The 22294-nt window shown below is 38.0% G+C and overlaps 2 protein-coding genes across 2 annotated transcripts; one reads left to right on the forward strand and one right to left on the reverse strand.

The window, feature by feature from the left end:
* Window positions 1–577: 577 nt before the first annotated feature.
* Window positions 578–15299, forward strand: LOC138363870 (putative mediator of RNA polymerase II transcription subunit 15). Its single transcript, XM_069323350.1, has 9 exons — window positions 578–733; window positions 2336–2446; window positions 2619–2734; window positions 3401–3589; window positions 4583–4854; window positions 6808–7078; window positions 8800–8999; window positions 12468–12710; window positions 13649–15299. The coding sequence occupies exons 1-9, from the start codon at window positions 641–643 to the stop codon at window positions 13723–13725; spliced, it is 1572 nt and encodes a 523-aa protein (XP_069179451.1). The 5' UTR covers window positions 578–640; the 3' UTR covers window positions 13726–15299.
* On the reverse strand, window positions 14851–17951 carry LOC123752028 (zinc finger protein 729-like). Its single transcript, XM_069321197.1, has 2 exons — window positions 16306–17951; window positions 14851–15127 (listed from the first exon to the last, which is right to left on the reverse strand). The coding sequence occupies exons 1-2, from the start codon at window positions 17949–17951 to the stop codon at window positions 14851–14853; spliced, it is 1923 nt and encodes a 640-aa protein (XP_069177298.1).
* Window positions 17952–22294: the final 4343 nt, after the last annotated feature.

Consider the following 22294-nt stretch of genomic DNA (forward strand, 5'->3'; position numbering starts at 1 on the left):
CCTATTGAACTCAATAGCAGAATCAGAGGCTGAAAGCTGACCATCGTTATTAGACAGGAGAGTCGGTTTGTTATTTAAAGATTTCTTTGATCCCAATATTTGTGAAATTGTGTTCCAAGTTTGTTTAATGTTGCTCTTTATTTGAGTAAATTTATCTTCGTAGTAATTAGTTTTGGCTCGTCTAATTATCTTAGTTAGCAATAATGAGTAATTCTTTGAGAATTCTTTGGAGACAATTCCTAACCTATACTTCTTCTCAAGGTCGTGTTTTTTGTTAATGGATTTCAGTATTCCCTTTGTAAGCCAAGGATGTCGACACCAGGTGTCGTCGTCCGTTTGGCGGGGGTTTCGGGAGCTGACCCACAGATGGCGTGTTTGTAACAGGGGGGTATGGTTTGCACCTTGTTATTCTAATAATGGATAAATAATTCTAATAATGGAAGCGCTAATTATATGAACAAGTGCCATGTATTTATTCAGACGAGATCAACAGCGAACACAAACCACCCCATATACGAACGGAATGGTTTGTATGTACAAACTTCTCAGTGAACGAAGTTGTTTCTAGCCCGGCATCCGAAATTGCAGTTTACGACTTGACCAGTCCCCTAACCATCGGCCCAGTCGCAACAAGACCACCATGGCGGACAGAAGGCGACGGAGAAAACTTGACACAGGTGAAGATTCTGACGAGTCCGAGGATGAGCAGACAGGACCACGGAAGCCCCTTACTGTAAGTACAGTGCCGGCCAGGATAGATTATTATCCATCATGAGGGCGGGGTGATAGAGAGGGCTGAGGAGGCGATGTAGGCGGGGCCGGGGCCAGCACCCCATACACTTCTAATTTAAGACTGACGCATAACATGAGAATGTGTATAATATACGATGGTTTTTAGGCGTGTGTGTGGTGTAGACACTGTGCTGGGGTGTATGTGAGTCTAGGTAAACTGTGCAGCGTCTTAATGACATGTTATACAGCTGACAAGATGTTAGGCTCACTTTCTAACTCTTGACAGGTGTACTGGACGGGGACTGGTCAAGTCGTATACTGCAATTTCGGATACCGGGCTAGAAACAACTTCGTTCACTGAGAAGTTTGTACATACAAACCATTCCGTTCGTATATGCGCTGGTTTGTGTTCGCTGTTGTTCTCGTCTGAATAAATACATGGCACTTGTTCATATAATTAGCGCTTCCATTATTAGAATTATTTATCTATTATTAGAATAACAAGGTGCAAACCATACCCCCTTACAGTTGAAATCTATTTATTTATATACAAGAAGGTACATTGGGTTGCGAGAGTACATAACATATATTAAGAGGTACATTGTAGCAAGATTTGAGATTAAAGGATTTAAGACTAACACATTTAGAAACAAGGCGCCCCCGAAGGAGGCTATTATTTGTTATGCACCCCATACTCAACCAGTAAGTAGTGGAGCAAAACATAGATTACATGGTCATAAAGTCTCAATCAGACCAATTCAATTCAATGTCTTTCTTTATTATGCACCCCATACCCATCCCGTGGGCGGTGGTGTAAAGGATTACAGAGGCACGTAATCGGTTCAGGAACTGAACCCTCTAGTTCGTTTAGCTAAGCAAATAACAATTTGTGACGCTAGTTACAAAATTATTATTATATATACATGTACACACTCATACATACATGTACATATATATATATATATATATATATATATATATATATATATATATATATATATATATATATATACGTATACATACATATCTAATCACCTACACAAATACACACATCAATAATCTTTGTCACAAGTGATCAACAAGAGGCTCACAACAGTCACTATACAAGGCACTTTACATCTATGGTGAGTCACACAGTTACTAGTCTTGCTGCACACCCACCCAACTGGGCGGCAGCTTTAGACACAGCAGATCAGCAAACCAAGTGGTAAAAGTTATGAGGGTGTAAGCACCAGTTTTACCAGGCAGCAGGTGCTCAACTGATCATTAGAAAAAAAGGTGTCCGAGTAGTAATAACTTTGCCAGCATGCATTGTATAACATGATGTACTTAAGAGGAGGCAAACACATTGCAAGTTCTGGTGGGACTTTACCTTTATATAAATAACATTTACACTTTTAATAGTAATTTTACTATGTGGATGGGGATTATTAATTAATAACTCCATATAGATTTTGAATTGTCAGGTCTATTCCAAGCCATAACATTGTTGTGATGAGATTAGATTGACTTGTTTTGTATCTTTTTATTTTGTTAATGATTATCCTGAGAAGTGCATTACAGATCATGCCTCACAATGAGGAATTTTTTCTTGTCTTTCCAGGGAAGTGATGGAGGTGAGTGTGAAACTGCTAATGAGGAAGAGCTTGGGGAAGAGGAGGAGGAGGAAGAGGATGAGCTCATTATAATGCCAGATGGTCTTGTATTAGGGGAGGTGAGAAGCATTTGTATTTCTAAATTACTATTGATCAAAATATTGAAATAATTATATTGTAAATTAGGGTTTGGTGTCAAAAGTTTCACTATCTCCATGTTTTTTAGAATTGCAGTACAGTAATTATGTAGCATGCCAAGGGTTGTGCATTTACAGTGATATGTGATTACAGGACAACAAGCCATTAGATGACGATGAGGATCGGAAAAACCCTCAGTATATCCCCAAGAAAGGAACTTTTTATGAGCATGATGACCGGACCGCTGCCGAAGACGATGTAGAGAAACCGTGAGTGCTGTTTGTGTATTAGTACTGTAGTTTGAATTTATAGTGTGTTTTCTTTGAAATATACCTAATGGTGAATAAATCTTAATGTTTTTTACAATGATGGTGTTATCATCATGCTAGTATCCAAGTTAATGCATGCTTTTGTCAATCATCACATAAGTTGTGAAAGCTTTTGGTAACAATACATTACCAAAGTAAACATTCTTTGAATTGTATGAGTTTACACACACACACACCTTTGCCGGTGGCTGTATGGATAGCACCCTGGACACGTGACCCTGTGGCCCGGGTTCGATTCCCGGTGCTGGCGAGAAACGATGGGCAGAGTTTCTTTCACCCCGATGCCCCTGTTACCTAGCAGTAAATAGTTACCTGGGAGTTAGTCAGCTGTCACGGGCTGCTTCCTGTGGGGGTGTGTGTGTGGGAAAGGAAAAAAAATATATAGTAGTTAGTAACAATTGATTGACAGTTTGAGAGGCGGGCCGAAAGAGCAGAGCTCAACCCCTGCAAGCACAACTAGGTGAATACAACTAAGTGAATACACATACACACACATTGTGTGTGTGTATTCTATAATTCTTTTATAATTTTGTATATAACTTTTATTTTTGTATATAAACATGTATTTTTTATAATTTTTTGTGATATTCATAATGTTTGCTACAGGGTTGAAGAACCAGTCGTTAAAAAGGAAGTTGGTAAGAAGAAAGTTTGGAAAGAGGATGATAAGTGGAACCATGACAAATTTAATGAGTTTGACCAATCTCCCAAGTCCCGGGAAGAGATAATGGCTATATATGGTTATGATATACGTAATGAAGGTCCTCCAAAAGCTCATTGTAGAAGGCGTTATGGGTAAGGAAAAAGCATTTTAGTAAGGGAAGTAAATATGGTGGGAACAATTCTATACCAACAGTGGTACTTCTACGACTTTTATTATTTTCTATTTCAACAAATGATTTCATAATTAAAAAGCATGTATGTTTTGTAGGTGATATACTATAATGCTTTTGTATCGTCCTCGTTCTATGATAAGGAGAAAGGTGTATAGTGTTGTACATGTATATTCATCTCTGCATCTTTCCACGTGAAATTATTTGGGGACTCTATTTTTCAATACAAATTTGACATGTGTGCAAATTAATTTATACAGTAGTTTATAATTACTATATTTAGTTTATACTGTTCTGTAATTCTAGTTTTGTAGCCAATTCAGTTAGTAAGTATTATGATAGTGACAATATTGTTTTATCTTTCTAATCCAGTACATTGGATTTTAAATCAAACCACACACCTATTGGGTTAAAGTATTGTCACTTCAAATTCTTATGGACTGCTCTGTAATTTGCTGAGACATAGATGTACTTGACCAATATTTATAGACTTTAAGAAGATCTAAAGTCCCAAGCCTGTATGTCTTGCCAAGCCTATATGACAAAACCAAGTTAGATACAAATAACATCATCACTTTTATTTTAGAAACAAAAACACCTAGGAGCGTTCATTTGAAATTACATATCTTAAGCTAAAATAAGATTATTGATCAAGGCAAAGTTCAAATTCACTGAACATTAAGATAGCTTCATGACAAGCTAAGTTAATATATAACTTTGTTACTTCATGAATACCAAAGTGATATATAACTTCTCTACAAGCCAAGATCATGTAATTTTACTTAAGGCTATTTTAGCATAGTGGGAAATAATGGTTATTACCAAGTGCTTTGTTCACACCAAAACATTCGTTAATTTAGGGGCACCAGGAAAGATGACCAAATGTAGTGAGAAACTGTTTTGAAGGTACACGATATGAAAGGAGCTTACAATGTTTTTGTAATTATATTGACAGTCGTGGACCAAACAAATATACACGCAATTGGAAGGATTTGGATGCCTACTCCAAGCCTGTTCGTGGTTCCATACGCGGAGGTCCTGGAAGAGGTGGGCCCAGGTCTTTGCATGGCAGCCGAAAAACTCTAGACAACGATGAAGAATTCCCGGTATTGAATTCTCCACAATACAAAAAACACGAAGGTGATAAATATAATGACCTCAACAAGTTTGAATCTCCTGTGACAAGATCAGAAGTGCCAGGAGCAATTGTTGACAATTTGCATACAGGTTAGTTTTGTTTATTTTTTGTTTTGGTCGACAGCATTGTTGACATCTGATTACAACAAAAAATTATACACAGTATTCATATTTTTAATGTTAGGGTTGAATTAATAATATTTTGTATGTCAATACAGTATTTAAGTGCTGGCTTGTATTAAATGTCCCCCCTTTTGGCAGAAGTATTTTGGGATAAATACTTTTTCTTTTTTCCCATAATACCTCTCTTCAGTTCTTTGTTTATATAGTACAGTAATTAGCTATTACAGTTCAAATTCTTAGTCATATCTTTCATATTTTAGTTTTTAATTATTTTTATCCTTCAAATTTTTTGTATTTTATATGGCCTGTAATACTTTATAAACCTAATGAACCATTCCTCATTTATGTATGTACGGAATATTAGTGTAAACATATAACACATTATATAGCACCACTTGTTGTGAGGGGAAACATTGTGATAAATGTTATCGTTGTGATTTAAATCAAATTGATAAAAAATTTGGAAATAGGTACCTGACAGATTTGGAATTTTTGTATTTGATAGAAAAGTATTTCAAGTCTGGAGTGCTTAACTACTTGTGATTAAAGGAAGTGAGACAGATCTATCTCATAAAGCCCTGTCTTCTTGCTATTGTAAGAGGGGTATTTATACCTCTTGATGTTCAAGTACTGTCATTATTGTACCTGTGAGTGGTGGTTGCTTCTGCCACTTCTGGCTCATGTTCATCCCACTTGTTTACCACATTACCTTCATAAGTGTGTTTTGGAGCTGTGTGTTCTGTGTACTGGTCAGAAGTATGTGATGTGTATGCAGGCGATGAGTCACAATAACGTGGCTAAAGTATGATGGTAAGACCACACACTAGAATGTGAAGGGACGATGACGTTTCGGTCCGTCCTGGACCATTCAAGTCGATTGTGACTTGATCACAATCGACTTGAGAATGGTCCAGGACGGACCGAAACGTCGTCGTCCCTTCACATTCTAGTGTGTGGTCTTGTCATCATGTGTGATGTGTAATATTTTGAAGGATTCTTCACCAAAGTTTCCAAATGCCAATTTTTGTTTTGTCTAGTTTCACATATGCTGCTGATGTTATTCTGCTCATATGCTCCTCTAGTGTTAAGGCTAGTTTTGTCAACTCCCTAGTGTTTTTCTATTTTATTTTTATTTTTTGTTATAACTGCCTCACTCATATATTGCACAATACTTTCTTGTTGGTCTTTATTTTTCTTAACCAAACCATATTTCTATTCAATTATCGGGATTAAACTCTGGTTATCATTTGTCTATACCTGCAGCTTGTCTAGTCCTCTTATAGTATTGTGCAGTCCTCTTTTATTTTATTTTATTTTATTTTATTTTTTCCTCTGTCCTTACTCTTCTCATCAGTTTAGTGTCATATGTAAACATTATTGTGTATTCCTCTTCTGGGAAGTCATTTATATACAGCTGGAACAGTGGTCCAGGTACCGAACTCTGCAGGACCCCACTTGACACTTTCCTAAACTACAGAAGTCTTTCCTGTTTGTCAGATACCAATAGAGTAGTTGGACTCTATTCCAGTCCAGTATCTTCATATTTACTACAGCTTCCTTTTCCAACTTGTGGATCAGCCTTTGTTTTTGGAGGGACAGTGTCAATAAGCTTTTGAGAATTTAGGAACATGAAATCGATGTATCCTTCTTTCTCTTCCTTATCTTGGTGATAATAAAAGTCAATCAGGTTCATAAAGCCTTTTTGCCTTTTTTTCTCCCAAAAAACCATGCAGTCTCTCGAGTACAAAGTATTTAGCATTTTACACAAGAGGCATGTAAGGGACACTGATTTGTAATTTATAGCCTCCTGTCTGTCTCCATTCATGAACATGTGAAAATGTACACCACATATTCCTGGCTGGGAATATATTTCTTGATTGCACTTTAGGCAGTTGAAACAACTAGTTGAAATTTTTGCAGGTGATAATGAAAATTATAAACCAGAACAAACGGCACCATTAGCCTCACCACAGCAGCAGTTACCACCGCAGTATCATCAGCAGCAGCAGCAGCAGCAACAACAGCAGCAGCAGCAACAACAACAGCAGCAGCTACACAAGATCTCAGGTTTTAGTCCACAACCCCAAGATGTATGTGCTGATGGCTATGGTGGACGTGGCAGAGGTTACAGAGGTTCTGGTAGAGGTTACAATCGTGGCAGAGGCTATAATCGAGAACGTGAACAACATAGGTAAGAGAAGCATTTTTGTTCAGATATACAACAAAATAGATTCAATCTTATTTTTGGTTTTCCATGTAAAGCATGAAAATAGGACATAGTAATTTATTGGCAGATGACTACTAATCCACTGGTACCTTATTGTAATGTGCTTAGAATAGGATTGGGAATAAAACAGTGTTGCTGAGAAGTTACAGAATTGAATTTATATTATTTATTTGGCTTATAGACAGTACACTATATAGGGTAGGTAAATGAATTGGACAAAGTGACAATTAGCTTTGCCTGCTGCTCTTTTTCCAGCAGAAACCTGGATGAAGTTACTACGACATGGCTTAATAACACTGTAAACAAGTAACAAATTTATTTATTTATTTATTGTCAGTGTTATTTTTTGATTGCTAATGTTCCAAAGTACGGTATTGACAAGGGCAATCATTCGCTTCAAACTTTGTTTTGATCTATGCCTAAGACAGTTTAGGGAAGATGTACAGTACTTGGAAAATAAAATATTGTCTATGCTTGATAATCAGAATCATATGGGGCTTGCCCTCATTCCAGTTACCAAAACTTTCGACTTACTGAACTTCTTACCAGGAATGTAGCAAAGTGAATGACTATTTTTCACAAAAGTTGAATCACTCGTAGCTTTAATGATTGCATAACTTGCTTCCTCTTAACACCTCCACATCAATTGCTGCTGCTACCAGACTATCTTAGCAAAAACAAGACTTGTGTTTCTTTTAAAACAAAAAATTTAGGAAAGAAAATATTTTATTGAGTAGCAAGAGGTAAAATCACATAAGGGAAAATATTTGACTGGGCAGGTTGACAAGATAAGGATCGGTCCACCCTAGGCATGATACCTCGGCCACCATAAGAAAAAAGTTAAATATTATAGCAGAGAAATACACTGTACAATACAGCCTATACATGCCATTCTTTTTGGGTAGTCACAGAAGGGCAATTGTGGATGGCAGGTGGGTAACCAAAAGTGCATGGGGTGGCTAAGAGTTTCTGGCAGTGTAATTTGCTGCTCAGAAATGTATCAAAAGGTTTTGACAAAGTCTGACACACTGGCCTAAAATACAAGATATCAGAAAGAGGGCTTCCATAGACTGGGTGGCAGGGCTTACCTGGAGCATACCTAGAGAGGATTCGGGGAGTTCTACTCCCCGAGCCCGGCCTGAGGTTGTCTTGTGATAACGGGCTACCTATTGGCCACACCCGGTTCCTCGTCATTCTCTCCTTGCCGCCCATCATCACACCCAGTTCCTCCCTGCTCTCCTTGACCTTCTATCTACCAACACCTCCATTCCTAAGCTACTGTCAGGACTGAATAAGTAAGATATGGTCCTTGCTCCCTGCCAGCTGACACATTTTATCTTTCTTTGGAAAACATGTTTTAGGCATTGTGATCACTATGATTTCTTAGCGAGCACAGTGCCTAAATAATGTAGTATGGTTATTATTCGTTTTGGTGATATTTTATTATCATTAATATTGCAAGGTGAAAATTAATATAATTAATTTGAAATGGTATGTTTTGATAATGTCCCAACATTTCATATACACACTTCTGAACATATCATTTTGTATGTTTAAAATGTTTAACCCTTTTGAAACCATTTGTGTGTAGATGTTCAACTAAATGTTTAATTATATTTTATGCTGCTAATTAATATGGTGTTGACAGTCATGTGCAGGTAACACTGTGGGCATTTTGTCAACAGATATAATGAGGACAGTTGGGGCCAGTATTACCAAGACAATTGTCCCAGTGGCCGTGGTAATTATAGAGGCGGACACCAGCAGCGTTTACCCCAACCACATACTCCCCATACACCCAGAGATATAGAAGAAATAACAGCAATGTTAAAGAACATCAGTATCAGTTCACAAAATAGAAAAGAGCCGTTCAGGAACAAAAATCGTTAGTAATTTTTGTATTCCTTAACAATTGTATATTGGTTGTCAGCTTTTATTTTGTTTTATCAATGTTAATGTTTCACATGTTTTATAATTATTGTCATTTAGTAAATGCTATCTTATGTTAATTAGATATCCTTGATATTTTTCCTCGTAGTTCCTCTTCGATACCTTGAATGTTTTTTCTTATCGGCTAGAAACTTGACATCATTTACGTACTCTATAATGATAGAAGCAAAGTTTGTACAGTATTAAAGTTGAACTCCTTTTGGCTATTTGCAGAACAAATTTAATCTTTAATTTGGAAGAGGCATTCAGGACAGTATCTAAATATTTCATTTAAATAATATTTCATTATTTATTTTTGTTAGTAGGATCATTGTATAAAAATCATGAATATTGTTAGTATAAGAATATTAGACTTTGTTAGGTATAGTGGGCAAAGTGTCTGGCAGGATGATGTGTGTGGAAGAATATAGGAAATAGCTTAAACCACTTTAACCTGATCACCACTTTCTTGTTTGTGTCTGTGGCGAGTGAAATTTAGCTCTAAAGTTGTCAATGAATACTTCCTTAGGTTCGGACAAGTTCAGTTGTGTTCCAGCTTCCACCTGTGTCCTATCCTCTTGCTCTATTTTCTCCAAATTTATAATTGGCTGCCCCTGTTTGCCTTTTCTATTCACCTCGATGTCTTGAATGTAGTTATCATACCTCCTTTGTTCCTTTCTCTTCTGTTGAGTTCCTTGACCCAGTCATCATAGTTTAGCCATTTTAATTCAGGTACAGTACTAGCCATCTTGTAAACCAATGTACTTTTAAAAGTTCCTTTTGAATTTTTCTAATACTAGTCTAATGTAAGCTGCATAAATTTTCTTGAAAGAGTGTGTTATACTGCCAGTGTTCCAGTGTTGTATATCCTCTCTCAGGTCTATTTCTCTTTCAGATTTTTTGTCATTGCCCTTCCTTTATGATGTAGATTTCCTCTGATTTTTTCTCACCTTCATTGTCTTAAGCTTTTTAAGACATTTACAGCCATTTCTTTGCCTGCTCCTGGCATTTGTCAAGGTCTTCCTGCAGCACTATACAGTTCTCATCAGTTTTTTATTTTCCCATTAGCTTTTCATTGTTTGAAAACATTACCATGCATGAATACACTTCCTTGAGTAGGTCATTCACATGGATTAGGAAGAAAAATGAACCCAAGACAGTGCCTTGAGGGACCTTCCATAGCATCTTCCTTGATTTGGCAGTGAGACATAGGTGCTTGACCCCCAACAAGCTCTGTTTGCACCTGGAAGGGTCTTCCCTGCCAAACTGACTGCTAGGAAAGAAACAATATGAAAATTGACTGGCTTTATGACACCCATGTGTTTTCCATGCATAGTGACCCATATACTCATTTCATTTCATTTTTAAGTTAAGTTTATATATGGGCTGTGGTTCCTGGGGACCACAACCCATATATATTAGGTGAGGAGGTAAAGGTAGGATGTGCAGGTTCATAGCGACCTGGCTGAATCGATGCTTCACCCTTATTTTTGGCTAAGGTAAAGCGAGTATTGAAGAATTGGTATCCCTATTGATTCCTGGGATCTAGTTCTGGCCCTCTCATAGTTGTCAATGAGAGGGCCAGAGTTTTGTCTGTTAACACTGAGGTTGTTTTAAGCATCTGTATCTCTCCTCTTTGAACTCGGTGGTGGATTTGTACATTAACAAGTACTGTTTGTTATTTTCAAGGTTGAGATGATTGTTTACACTTGCAGTATAGATAAGTTTAATAGGAAAATGAACAAATGTTGAATGTTGCAGTAAAGGTGTTAAGAGTAAAATATTAATTAAAAAATCTTTTACCAAACTTTTTAGTAAGGCACTTGAGACAAAAACATGTTCATGAGTGGTAACCATTATTTGAAAACAAACAGTACACTTGGCTATAAAGATGCAAACCATATTGTCCTTAGCCTCTGGATGTGACTAGGTAACCCATTCTCCTGTAGATGGTAGTTTTTGTAACTGTGTACCATAGTACAAAGATTGGCATTCTAAGCAATTACATAGTAGAACTTTAGAACTTTGTACTGTTGACTTTATAGTCAGAAAAAATTAAGCTAAAAAAAACAAACTTAAATATTCCTAGGCCTAGTATAGCACACACATACTAGGCCTCATATTGTGTTAGGCCTTGGAAGGTTAGGTTAGTTAATTTGTCTTCGCAACCCAAGTCTGGTTTGTCCAACTTAATAGTGCCGATTTCTACTTTTTAATCTTGTTGTACGTTGGTATATATACTATGGTCCTCATCGTTACTATAAGAACTACCAAAACGGGAGGATGGGCTGGACTAGGTCAGGCAATGCTACTCGCTTCCCCCTGCTATGCATAAGAAAAGTTTGAACATGTAATGTTCTCAAATTGCATCTAAATACAGTACTGTACTCTATAATACCAGAAAAAATATGCAAAAATGGCTCATAATAAGATAACTGTACAGTATATATATAAACATTGGGTTTAGTATTGTGGGTTGCCACCTTATTCCTTTTGGCTCTTAATGTTTTTATTTGTAATAATTTTTTACTGAATCATTGTAATAAAACTTTCTAAGTCAATGTAGCTTTCTTGAGTGTTCACAAATTCACATTTCTGTGGACAACCAGTCTCAAATTTCCACTATCCCCACTATTATCTAGCAGCACTTCTGCATCTACCACGAAGCATGATACAATAGCTAACGTCAGATTGTGATATAACCAGTAACAGTTTTTATTTTTCTTAAGCCACCGGTATATACACTGAAGTCAGATGTTGTGGTTTTTGTTTATTGGTAACCTTTTGGCACATATCCAGGAGCATTTCACTGTGCAGTCTTTCAATGTACTGCATTATGTTGCAGCAGTGGGGATATTTTCCCTCAAGATAATGACATGACTGCCACATAATCAAGATTTTGTGAGCATAGCAAAATGGTTTTGGCATGGGAGCAAATCTTGTATAAATTTTAACTTATTATCATGACAGTGAAAAGCTTAAGGCTTCAATTGCAGGACTAAATCATTCAATGGTATGTCCAGGGTGGTCAAATAAAAAATGTTATTCTCTATAGCCATGGAGAATATACACGTCTATTTAGTTACCTTCTTTTTTAATGTCTTGTCTTGTCTTTCCATACCAGCAGCACCAGACTGGTTCTTATTCATTTCAGAGGTGATCTAGAGATTTTGCTAAGCTTCCAAACTGCATGGAGGCCAAAAACTATATTTAATGCATGCAATATACGGGCAACTACTGTACCCTGATTGTGTCTCAAGGAAGAGGCGAGTGAAGTTGATGAACTTTTGATACTGGATACTTTGCCAGTGTCTACTTTATTATGTATTTAACAGATGCTTATAATGAGATGTAAGGGGGTGACTTTTTAGGTTTGTATAATTTACTCTCTTGCATGTGCCATAAGTGTGTTTTATTTGCTTAGGTGGTGGAGGTGGAAATGTGGATAACAGACGCAACACAATGCCTCCACGACTGCAGGAATCGGCCGCTGCTGCAGCCAACATGCAAGGTCGGGGAAACAGAGGTGGTAATGCATCTCCTGACGGAGATAGCTCATCTTCTAGACCAAAAAGATACTCGTCTCAAAGACAACGCTCCATTCCTGGGCAGCAAGTTTCACCCTTCCCACCGCAACATGGTTATATGGATCCATCTGTAGATGCAGGTAAGAGTTAATAGGTCATGGAATATAACAGAATCCTTCAATTTTTTTAATTTTTAATTCAGTGAACCTCATTTTGGCAAATCTATGGTTGCAACACAGGCTTTCCTGGCTGGATTTACTCATCTGATTTATCGAACAGAGTTCAATGAAGCGGTTGATGTGCAGATTTGCTTAGGATGTTAGACCAGAGTTGAGCAAACTGGTGGAAAAAGTTGCCCATCATATGATAGGTTGAAATTAAAGTTTTGCTCAGTGGAATTGGCTCGGAGCATGGGAAATATTAAAGTATGAATGATAACACTCTTAATGTGGCTCCAATCACATTTGTAATGATTTTTCATAGATTTTCCAACATTAAAAGAGTTGGGACCTTGGAAAGCCATTGAGCATATTTAAAACCAAATTCTATGGTTTGTTTATATTTAAGATAGCTCGATTTTTGTTCACTAAAATATGAGTTCTGTTCATTAGTAAGTTAAAGATCTATCTCCCTACTTTGCCCGTAATTCCTTTTGTGCGCATTTTGTGTGCAATGACACCCTGGTCACTTTTGTTAAAGGCTTTTATGAGATATGTGTGTATTTTATCAGCATTTTGCTCGTCTTCCATGGCATCTAAGGCCATATCACAGTGGTCTAAGAATTGTGAGTGGTAAGAACGCCCTGTTCTGAACCCATGATGCCCAGAGTTATGTCGACACTGTGATTCCATGTGTTTTGTGATATTACATTTTAGAGCACTTTTTCAAAGATTTTTTATGATGTATGCTAGAGCTACAAGACTACAATTTTTTGCATTTGCTTTACTACCTCCTTTGTGAAGTGGAACGATCTGTTATTTTATGTATATCAGGAATACTGTAACACTAGTATGTAGGCTCCATCACCAAAAGATGTTAAGGGCCTGTGATAATGGTTTTTCCAATTCTTGATGAACAGGACTCCAGGAGTCCATGGTTGGTGCAGAGTGCATGGGCATGCAGTCTATTGCTGCTTCAAGAGTCCAGTGGGATTAGGGTGGCGCGTGATATATTCTTCGATGGTGGTGTTACATTCACAAAGAATTCCTTCAGATCATTGATCTTCAATGTGTTCAGGGGTTCACTGAAATCAGAATCGTACTGTTATCTAGTAGTAAATAGGTGCCTGAGAGTTGGGTAGCTGCTACGGGCTGCTTCCTGGGGGTGTGTAACAAAAAAGAGGCCTGGTCGAGGACCGGGCCGCGGGGACGCTAAGTCCCGAAATCATCTCGAGATAACCTCAAGATCTCCAGATAGCCTCAGTATAATTCTAAGCTGCAAGGAAAGTTTAAACCACCTCAAATTTAAGATGGCCCCCCTGAAGTCTAACTATCACCTTAACTCTCAAGACAAATGCCAATATTCTGTACCTATCTCCTTGTGTGCATACAAAATTATATGTTTTTTCTTATATTGTTAATTAGCATTCAGGAAGCTCTAATGTCATTAAATTATCTACATGCCATGGTTTAGTTCTGGTGGAGTCATAAAGTTGGCTAGCTTTGGTAGTTGGAGAGCAGGATATCCAATCATGGTAGCTTGGTAACGAGTGATAGGGTCAGGTGCCACGTGGAAATTTGTTATATTTTATTTCTTGCTTTAATTACATTTATGATCAGATGATATCTTGGAATATCAATAGCAGTTTTAATGTTTATAATCAATAGCAGTTTATCACAATGTTTCCCCTCACAACAAGTGGTGCTATATAATGTGTTATATGTTTACACTAATATTCCGTACATACATAAATGAGGAATGGTTCATTAGGTTTATAAAGTATTACAGGCCATATAAAATACAAAAAATTTGAAGGATAAAAATAATTAAAAACTAAAATATGAAAGATATGACTAAGAATTTGAACTGTAATAGCTAATTACTGTACTATATAAACAAAGAACTGAAGAGAGGTATTATGGGAAAAAAGAAAAAGTATTTATCCCAAAATACTTCTGCCAAAAGGGGGGACATTTAATACAAGCCAGCACTTAAATACTGTATTGACATACAAAATATTATTAATTCAACCCTAACATTAAAAATATGAATACTGTGTATAATTTTTTGTTGTAATCAGATGTCAACAATGCTGTCGACCAAAACAAAAAATAAACAAAACTAACCTGTATGCAAATTGTCAACAATTGCTCCTGGCACTTCTGATCTTGTCACAGGAGATTCAAACTTGTTGAGGTCATTATATTTATCGCCTTCGTGTTTTTTGTATTGTGGAGAATTCAATACCGGGAATTCTTCATCGTTGTCTAGAGTTTTTCGGCTGCCATGCAAAGACCTGGGCCCACCTCTTCCAGGACCTCCGCGTATGGAACCACGAACAGGCTTGGAGTAGGCATCCAAATCCTTCCAATTGCGTGTATATTTGTTTGGTCCACGACTGTCAATATAATTACAAAAACATTGTAAGCTCCTTTCATATCGTGTACCTTCAAAACAGTTTCTCACTACATTTGGTCATCTTTCCTGGTGCCCCTAAATTAACGAATGTTTTGGTGTGAACAAAGCACTTGGTAATAACCATTATTTCCCACTATGCTAAAATAGCCTTAAGTAAAATTACATGATCTTGGCTTGTAGAGAAGTTATATATCACTTTGGTATTCATGAAGTAACAAAGTTATATATTAACTTAGCTTGTCATGAAGCTATCTTAATGTTCAGTGAATTTGAACTTTGCCTTGATCAATAATCTTATTTTAGCTTAAGATATGTAATTTCAAATGAACGCTCCTAGGTGTTTTTGTTTCTAAAATAAAAGTGATGATGTTATTTGTATCTAACTTGGTTTTGTCATATAGGCTTGGCAAGACATACAGGCTTGGGACTTGAGATCTTCTTAAAGTCTATAAATATTGGTCAAGTACATCTATGTCTCAGCAAATTACAGAGCAGTCCATAAGAATTTGAAGTGACAATACTTTAACCCAATAGGTGTGTGGTTTGATTTAAAATCCAATGTACTGGATTAGAAAGATAAAACAATATTGTCACTATCATAATACTTACTAACTGAATTGGCTACAAAACTAGAATTACAGAACAGTATAAACTAAATATAGTAATTATAAACTACTGTATAAATTAATTTGCACACATTACAATATCGCTAACAAATGCCCGATAAGGGCAAGAAAATCCTACTAACAAATGAAACAGAGTTTCGAAAACAAATGAAACAATTAAATGCCTCAAAAGTAAAATTGGTAGTCCAAGGATGTAGGCATACCTGTGTGTGGTGTAGACACTGTGCTGGGGTGTATGAGAGTCTAGGTAAACTGTGCAGCGTCTTAATGACATGTTATACAGCTGACAAGATGTTAGGCTCACTTTCTAACTCTTGACAGGTGTACTGGACGGGGACTGGTCAAGTCGTATACTGCAATTTCGGATACCGGGCTAGAAACAACTTCGTTCACTGAGAAGTTTGTACATACAAACCATTCCGTTCGTATATGCGCTGGTTTGTGTTCGCTGTTGTTCTCGTCTGAATAAATACATGGCACTTGTTCATATAATTAGCTCATACTTTCAAGATGACGGAATCTTTTCCTTCACTTTGGACACTCATGAAGTTTGCCATCCGTATGTGCCAACATGTGACTCTTCATAATTCCAAGCTGCCTGAATTTTTTCCCACACTCTGGACATTCGTGAAGTTTGTCATCCTTATGCACTAACATGTGAGTCTTCATAGTTCCAAGCATCCTGAATTTTCTCCCACACTCTGGACATTCATGAGGTTTCTCATCTGTATGCACTATCATGTGCTTTATTAAGGCACTTCTTTCCTTAAATCTTCTGCCACAATCAGCACACTCAAAAGGTCTTTCATCTGAATGCACCATCGAGTGCCTCTTCATACTTCGAAGATGACGGAATTTCTTCCCACACTTTGGACACTCATGAGGTTGGTCATCCGTATGAACCAACATGTGACTCTTTAGAATTCCAAGCAGATTGAATCTTTTCCTACACTCTGGACACTCGTGAGGTTTTTCGTCCTTATGTGCCAACATGTGACTCTTCATATTTCCAGGTGTCCTGAATTTTTTCCCACACTCTGGACATTCATGAGGTTTCTCATTTGTATGCACTAACAGGTGCTTTATTAGGGCCCTACGTTCCTTAAATCTTCTGCCACACTCAGCACACTCAAAAGGTCTTTCATCTGAATGCACCACTGAGTGGCTCCTCATATTTCCAAGATGACGGAATCTCTTCCCACACTCTGGACATTCATGAGGTTTGTCATTCATATGAACCAACATGTGACTCTTCAGACGTGCAAGTAGACTGAATCTTTTCCCGCACTCTGGACACTTGTGAAGTTTGTCATCCCTATGTGCCAACATGTGACTCTTCATATATCCAGACTGCCTGAATTTTTTACCACATTCAGGACTTTCATGAAGTTTCTCATTTGTATGCATTAACATGTGCTTTATTAGGGCACCACGTTCCTTAAATCTTCTGCTACAACGAGCACACTCAAAAGGTCTTTCATCTGAATGCACCATCGAGTGCCTCCTCATACTTCCAAGATGACGGAATCTCTTCCCACACTCTGGACATTCATGAGGTTCGTCATCCGTATGAACCAACATGTGACTCTTCAGACTTCCAAGCAGAGTGAATCTTTTACCACACTCTGAACACTTGTGAGGTTTTTCATCCTTATGTGCCAACATGTGACTCTTCATATATCCAGATTGCCTGAATTTTTTCCCACACTTTGGACATTCATGAGGTTTCTCATCTGTATGCACTATCAAGTGCTTTATTAAGGCACTTCGTTCCTTAAATCTTCTGCCACAATCAGCACACTCAAAAGGTCGTTCATCTGAATGCACCATCGAGTGCCTCTTCATACTTAGAAGATGACGGAATCTCTTTCCACACTCTGGACATTCATGAGGTTTGTCTTTCGTATGAACCAACATGTGACTCTTCAGACCTGCAAGTTGACTGAATCTTTTCCCACACTTTGGACACTCGTGAAGTTTGTCATCCTTATGCAGTAACATGTGAGTCTTCACATTTCCAAGCTGCCTGAATCTTTTCCCACATTCTAGACACTCATGAGGTTTATCACCTGTATGCACTAACATGTGAGTCTTTATATTTCCAAGACGACTGAACTTCTTCCCACACTCTGGACACTGGTGCGTTTTCACCTTCATTACAGGAGCAGTTTGTATCATGGTTTTCCCTTAATACTGCTCCTGCTGCTGATTTTGGAGCCACGATGGAAGTGGTGCTGGATGTTAACTTGTGTTTCCTTGAAGTGTAAAATGAAAAGCCGTGTGACTACATTGGCGTCGCCTGTCGGCAGAAAATAATGCGCCTTGAAGTAAATAAATGCACTGGTAGGCAGATGTTTGGGGAGCCCCTAGAGTCCCTCAGGAAGGCAAGTGCCAGCCTATACCCCAATCAGAGAACACTGGGTAGCCAAAGTCAAGGCCTCTCCTCAACTCATACTGAAATGGGCAAAAAACACAAAACCCCTTCCAGATCCCTCTGGCAGATCACCACACCCAGGAGATCACCACACCCAGGAAACCACCGCGCCCTGGGGGCACACCAGGAGTGCACCAAGTCCTGAGGGGCACACCAGGAGTGCACCAAGTCCTGAGGGGCACACCAGGAGTGCACCAAGCCCTGAGGGGCACACCAGGAGTGCACCACTCCGGAGGGCACACAGGAGACGGGGACTGGTCAAGTCGTATACTGCAATTTCGGATACCGGGCTAGAAACAACTTCGTTCACTGAGAAGTTTGTACATACAAACCATTCCGTTCGTATATGCGCTGGTTTGTGTTCGCTGTTGTTATCATCTGAATAAATACATGGCATTTGTTCATATAATTAGCGCTTCCATTATTAGAATTATTTATCCATTATTAGAATAACAAGGTGCAAACCATACCCCCTTACAGTTGAAATCTATTTATATACAAGAAGGTACATTGGGTTGCGAGAGTACATAACATATATTAAGAGGTACATTGTAGCAAGATTTGAGATTAAAGGATTTAAGACTAACACGTTTAGAAACAAGGCGCCCCCGAAGGAGGCTATTATTTGTTATGCACCCCATACTCAACCAGTAAGTAGTGGAGCAAAACATAGATTACATAGTCATAAAGTCTTAATCAGACCAATTCAATTCTATTTCTTTCTTTATTATGCACCCCATACCTATCCCGTGGGCGGTGGTGTAAAGGATTACAGAGGCACATAATCGGTTCAGGAACTGAACCCTCTAGTTCGTTTAGCTAAGCAAATAACAATTTGTGACGCTAGTTACAAAATTATTAATATTATATATATACATGTACACACTCTCATACATACATGTACATATATATATATATACGTATACATATATACATGCACATACATATCTAATCACCTACACAAATACACACATCAATAATCTTTGTGTCACAAGTGATCAGTAAGAGGCTCACAACAGTCACTATACAAGGCACTTTACATCTATGGTGAGTCACACAGTTACTAGTCTTGCTGCACACCCACCCAACTGGGCGGCAGCATTACAGTCATTTGCTCCACACCCATCCAACTGGGCGGCAGCTTTACAGTTATGTGCAGCATTACCTACAGTAAGCAAATTTTGGATACTTCGCTAAGATTTCGAGCAGCACATCATTATGAATGAAGTACTTACACATTTCTTGGACACTATTGATGGTGTTATCCCTAAATTCCGCGATTTTTTCACATTCCATTATATAATGGCGCAAAGTAAGCGAATAGTTCTGCTGACAGAGTTTACATTTAGTCAAATCTACATCAGCAGATGTTACAAACTCCCAGAGGTACTTGTAGCCGAACCTAAGCCTAGCAGTGGTAACATCTAGAAGTCTGCTAACATTATTGGATGACCCATAGACGTGCGGTTCTTCCTGCATAATAGAATGATGATAGATGGAGTAACTGGTGTGAATTTCACTTTGCTTCAAGTCTCCGAAATTTAGCTGATGTTCCTGGGATATTGCTGCCCTCAGGCTGCTCAAAGGCAGTCCAAGTTTGTAATCAATTCCCTCTTTACGAGCAAAAGTCTTGGGCAACTCATCAGTTCTCAGTGGCTATTTTTACATTATCATTTACAACTAACTTAAGTTAAATAACAACCAGTAAACAGACTGCTGTTTTCTAATTCTAGTTCAGGCACTTCCTGGGATAAAACGCGAACATTCCTTGAGGAACTGTGAGGTGCTTATCTGTTTTTCCTCGTAACGGTCCCAAAGCTTCCACAAATGTTCCTGTTTCTCTTCATTGCTCTTGCGGCGACTGGACTTTAGCTTTTGATCAGAAACCAGTTGGTATTGCAAGGTTACCAGGGACGCCTCACGGTACAGTAAGGGGATTAAAATATATAAAGCCAAGTTGTCCCTCACTGCCCATTGATTCAAACGCTGGTGCCATCCTTCTACGTCATTGTTGGTCCTCACCAGTCGTCTAAATGCACACCAGTTCCCCAATTCCCACACACTGTTGCACAGCCACGTATTTTTTTTATGTAATGAGTTAATTGTGTCGTTAAGGGTGGACTGCTAGCCGACTTTTCTAATTCAGCAAACGCCTTACAATTATGTAGTACATACGTACCACATAAGTACGTGTGTGTTATACACGTACACACACACACACACACACACACACCTTGTCAAGCACAGGACGAAGCTTGAAAAAGTTTAATGGTATGCCAATAGGCTAGTCCCAGGACTAAGAGGCATGAGTTACGAGGACAGGCTGCGAGAAATGCACCTCATGACACTGGAAGACAGAAGAGTAAGGGTAGACATGATCACTACCTACAAAATTCTCAGAGCAATTGATAGGGTACATAAAGATAAACTGTTTAACACGGGTGGTAGGCGAACAAGGGGACACAGGTGGAACTTAGTACCTAAATGAGCCACTGGGATGTTAGAAAGAACTTTTTCAGTGTCAGAGTAGTTAATAGATGGAATGCATTAGGCAGTGATGTGGTGGAGGCTGACTCCATACACAGTTTCAAATGCAGATATGATAGAGCCCAGTAGGCTCAGGAATCTGTACATCAGTTGATTGCCAGTTCAGAGGTGGGACCAAAGAGCCAGAGCTCAACCCCCGCAACCACAACTAGGTGAGTATACACACAAACACACACACGCGCACACACACGTACACACACACACGTACACACACACACACAGACACAAACATACACATACTAATGCCTCTATTCACCTTGCAGTAAATAGGAACCTGAAAGTCAGGAAGCTGCTATAGGCTGCATCTTGGGGATGTGTGTGTGTGTTAGATAAAAATATATGTTGTTTAGATATGTAACGGTTCTATTGTTACGTAAAGTATGGTGACAAATAAACACAGACACTAAGATACTATACTGTATATATATTTGGTCGAATATACAGAAGTACACAGGTGATACGTTGGTGTGAGTTGAGCGCACTGAGCGTTGGTACAGTATCTCGCAAGGGATACAAGACACTCCGTACATTGACAACATCGCACACTAATATTTTTACCACTTCGGACACCAGCTTTAGACGTTTCGCATATGTGTACGTGTTCCATATTAAAACGACAATATAATGCTATTAACAATTAAAATCTTCTATTTAACAGGCATATAGTTAATAAATGAAGTTTAGTGATGTAATAGACATAATCCGGAGTTGGTAAGGACGCCGCCCGCCAGCGTAAACACAACACACCCGAATGCCCACAAACACGATACAACGCACAAAACACAACACTTCTGTCAGTTTTTGGATAAACTCCTTTTATATTTATTATGTGAGAGTTATACATGTATAAAATGATAACTATTATAGGTAAGCGCCTAATATTTAATATTAATCAATAAAAAAGAAGTCAGAAGCCACACGCCTGTCTGTACATGTCTTTTGTGTAAAAGTATTTTGGGCGCTCATGTACTTGTACGCTAGCTGGCGTTCACAACTGTTCTCGCCTACAAGCATTAGAATTAAACAAACATTTATTTTTTCATTTATATACAAGAAGAGAAGGCTACCCTTGAGTCTGTAATATTCATCTGATCACTGGTCTCCCATTTGGTCCTCATTGCTTTATCTTACTATTATTGAATGTCAATAACCGTATTATGCAATTTCAATTTCTTCTATTTCTTTCTTTATTATGCACCCCATACCCATCCCGTGGGCGGTGGTGTAAAGGATTACAGAGGCACATAATCAGTTCAGGAACTGAACCCTCTAGTTCGTTTAGCTAAGCAAATAACAATGTTTGACGCTAGTTACAAAATTATTAATGTTGTATACACATGTACACACACTCATACATATATATATATATATATATATATATATATATATATATATATATATATATATATATATATATATATATATATATATATATATATATACGTATACATATATACATACACATACATATTTATTCACCTACACAAATACACACATCAATAATTTTTGTGTCACAGGTGATCAACAAGAGGCTCACAAC

This window comes from Procambarus clarkii, chromosome 1 (assembly GCF_040958095.1).
Source record: "Procambarus clarkii isolate CNS0578487 chromosome 1, FALCON_Pclarkii_2.0, whole genome shotgun sequence".
Taxonomy (NCBI): Eukaryota; Metazoa; Arthropoda; class Malacostraca; order Decapoda; family Cambaridae; genus Procambarus; species Procambarus clarkii.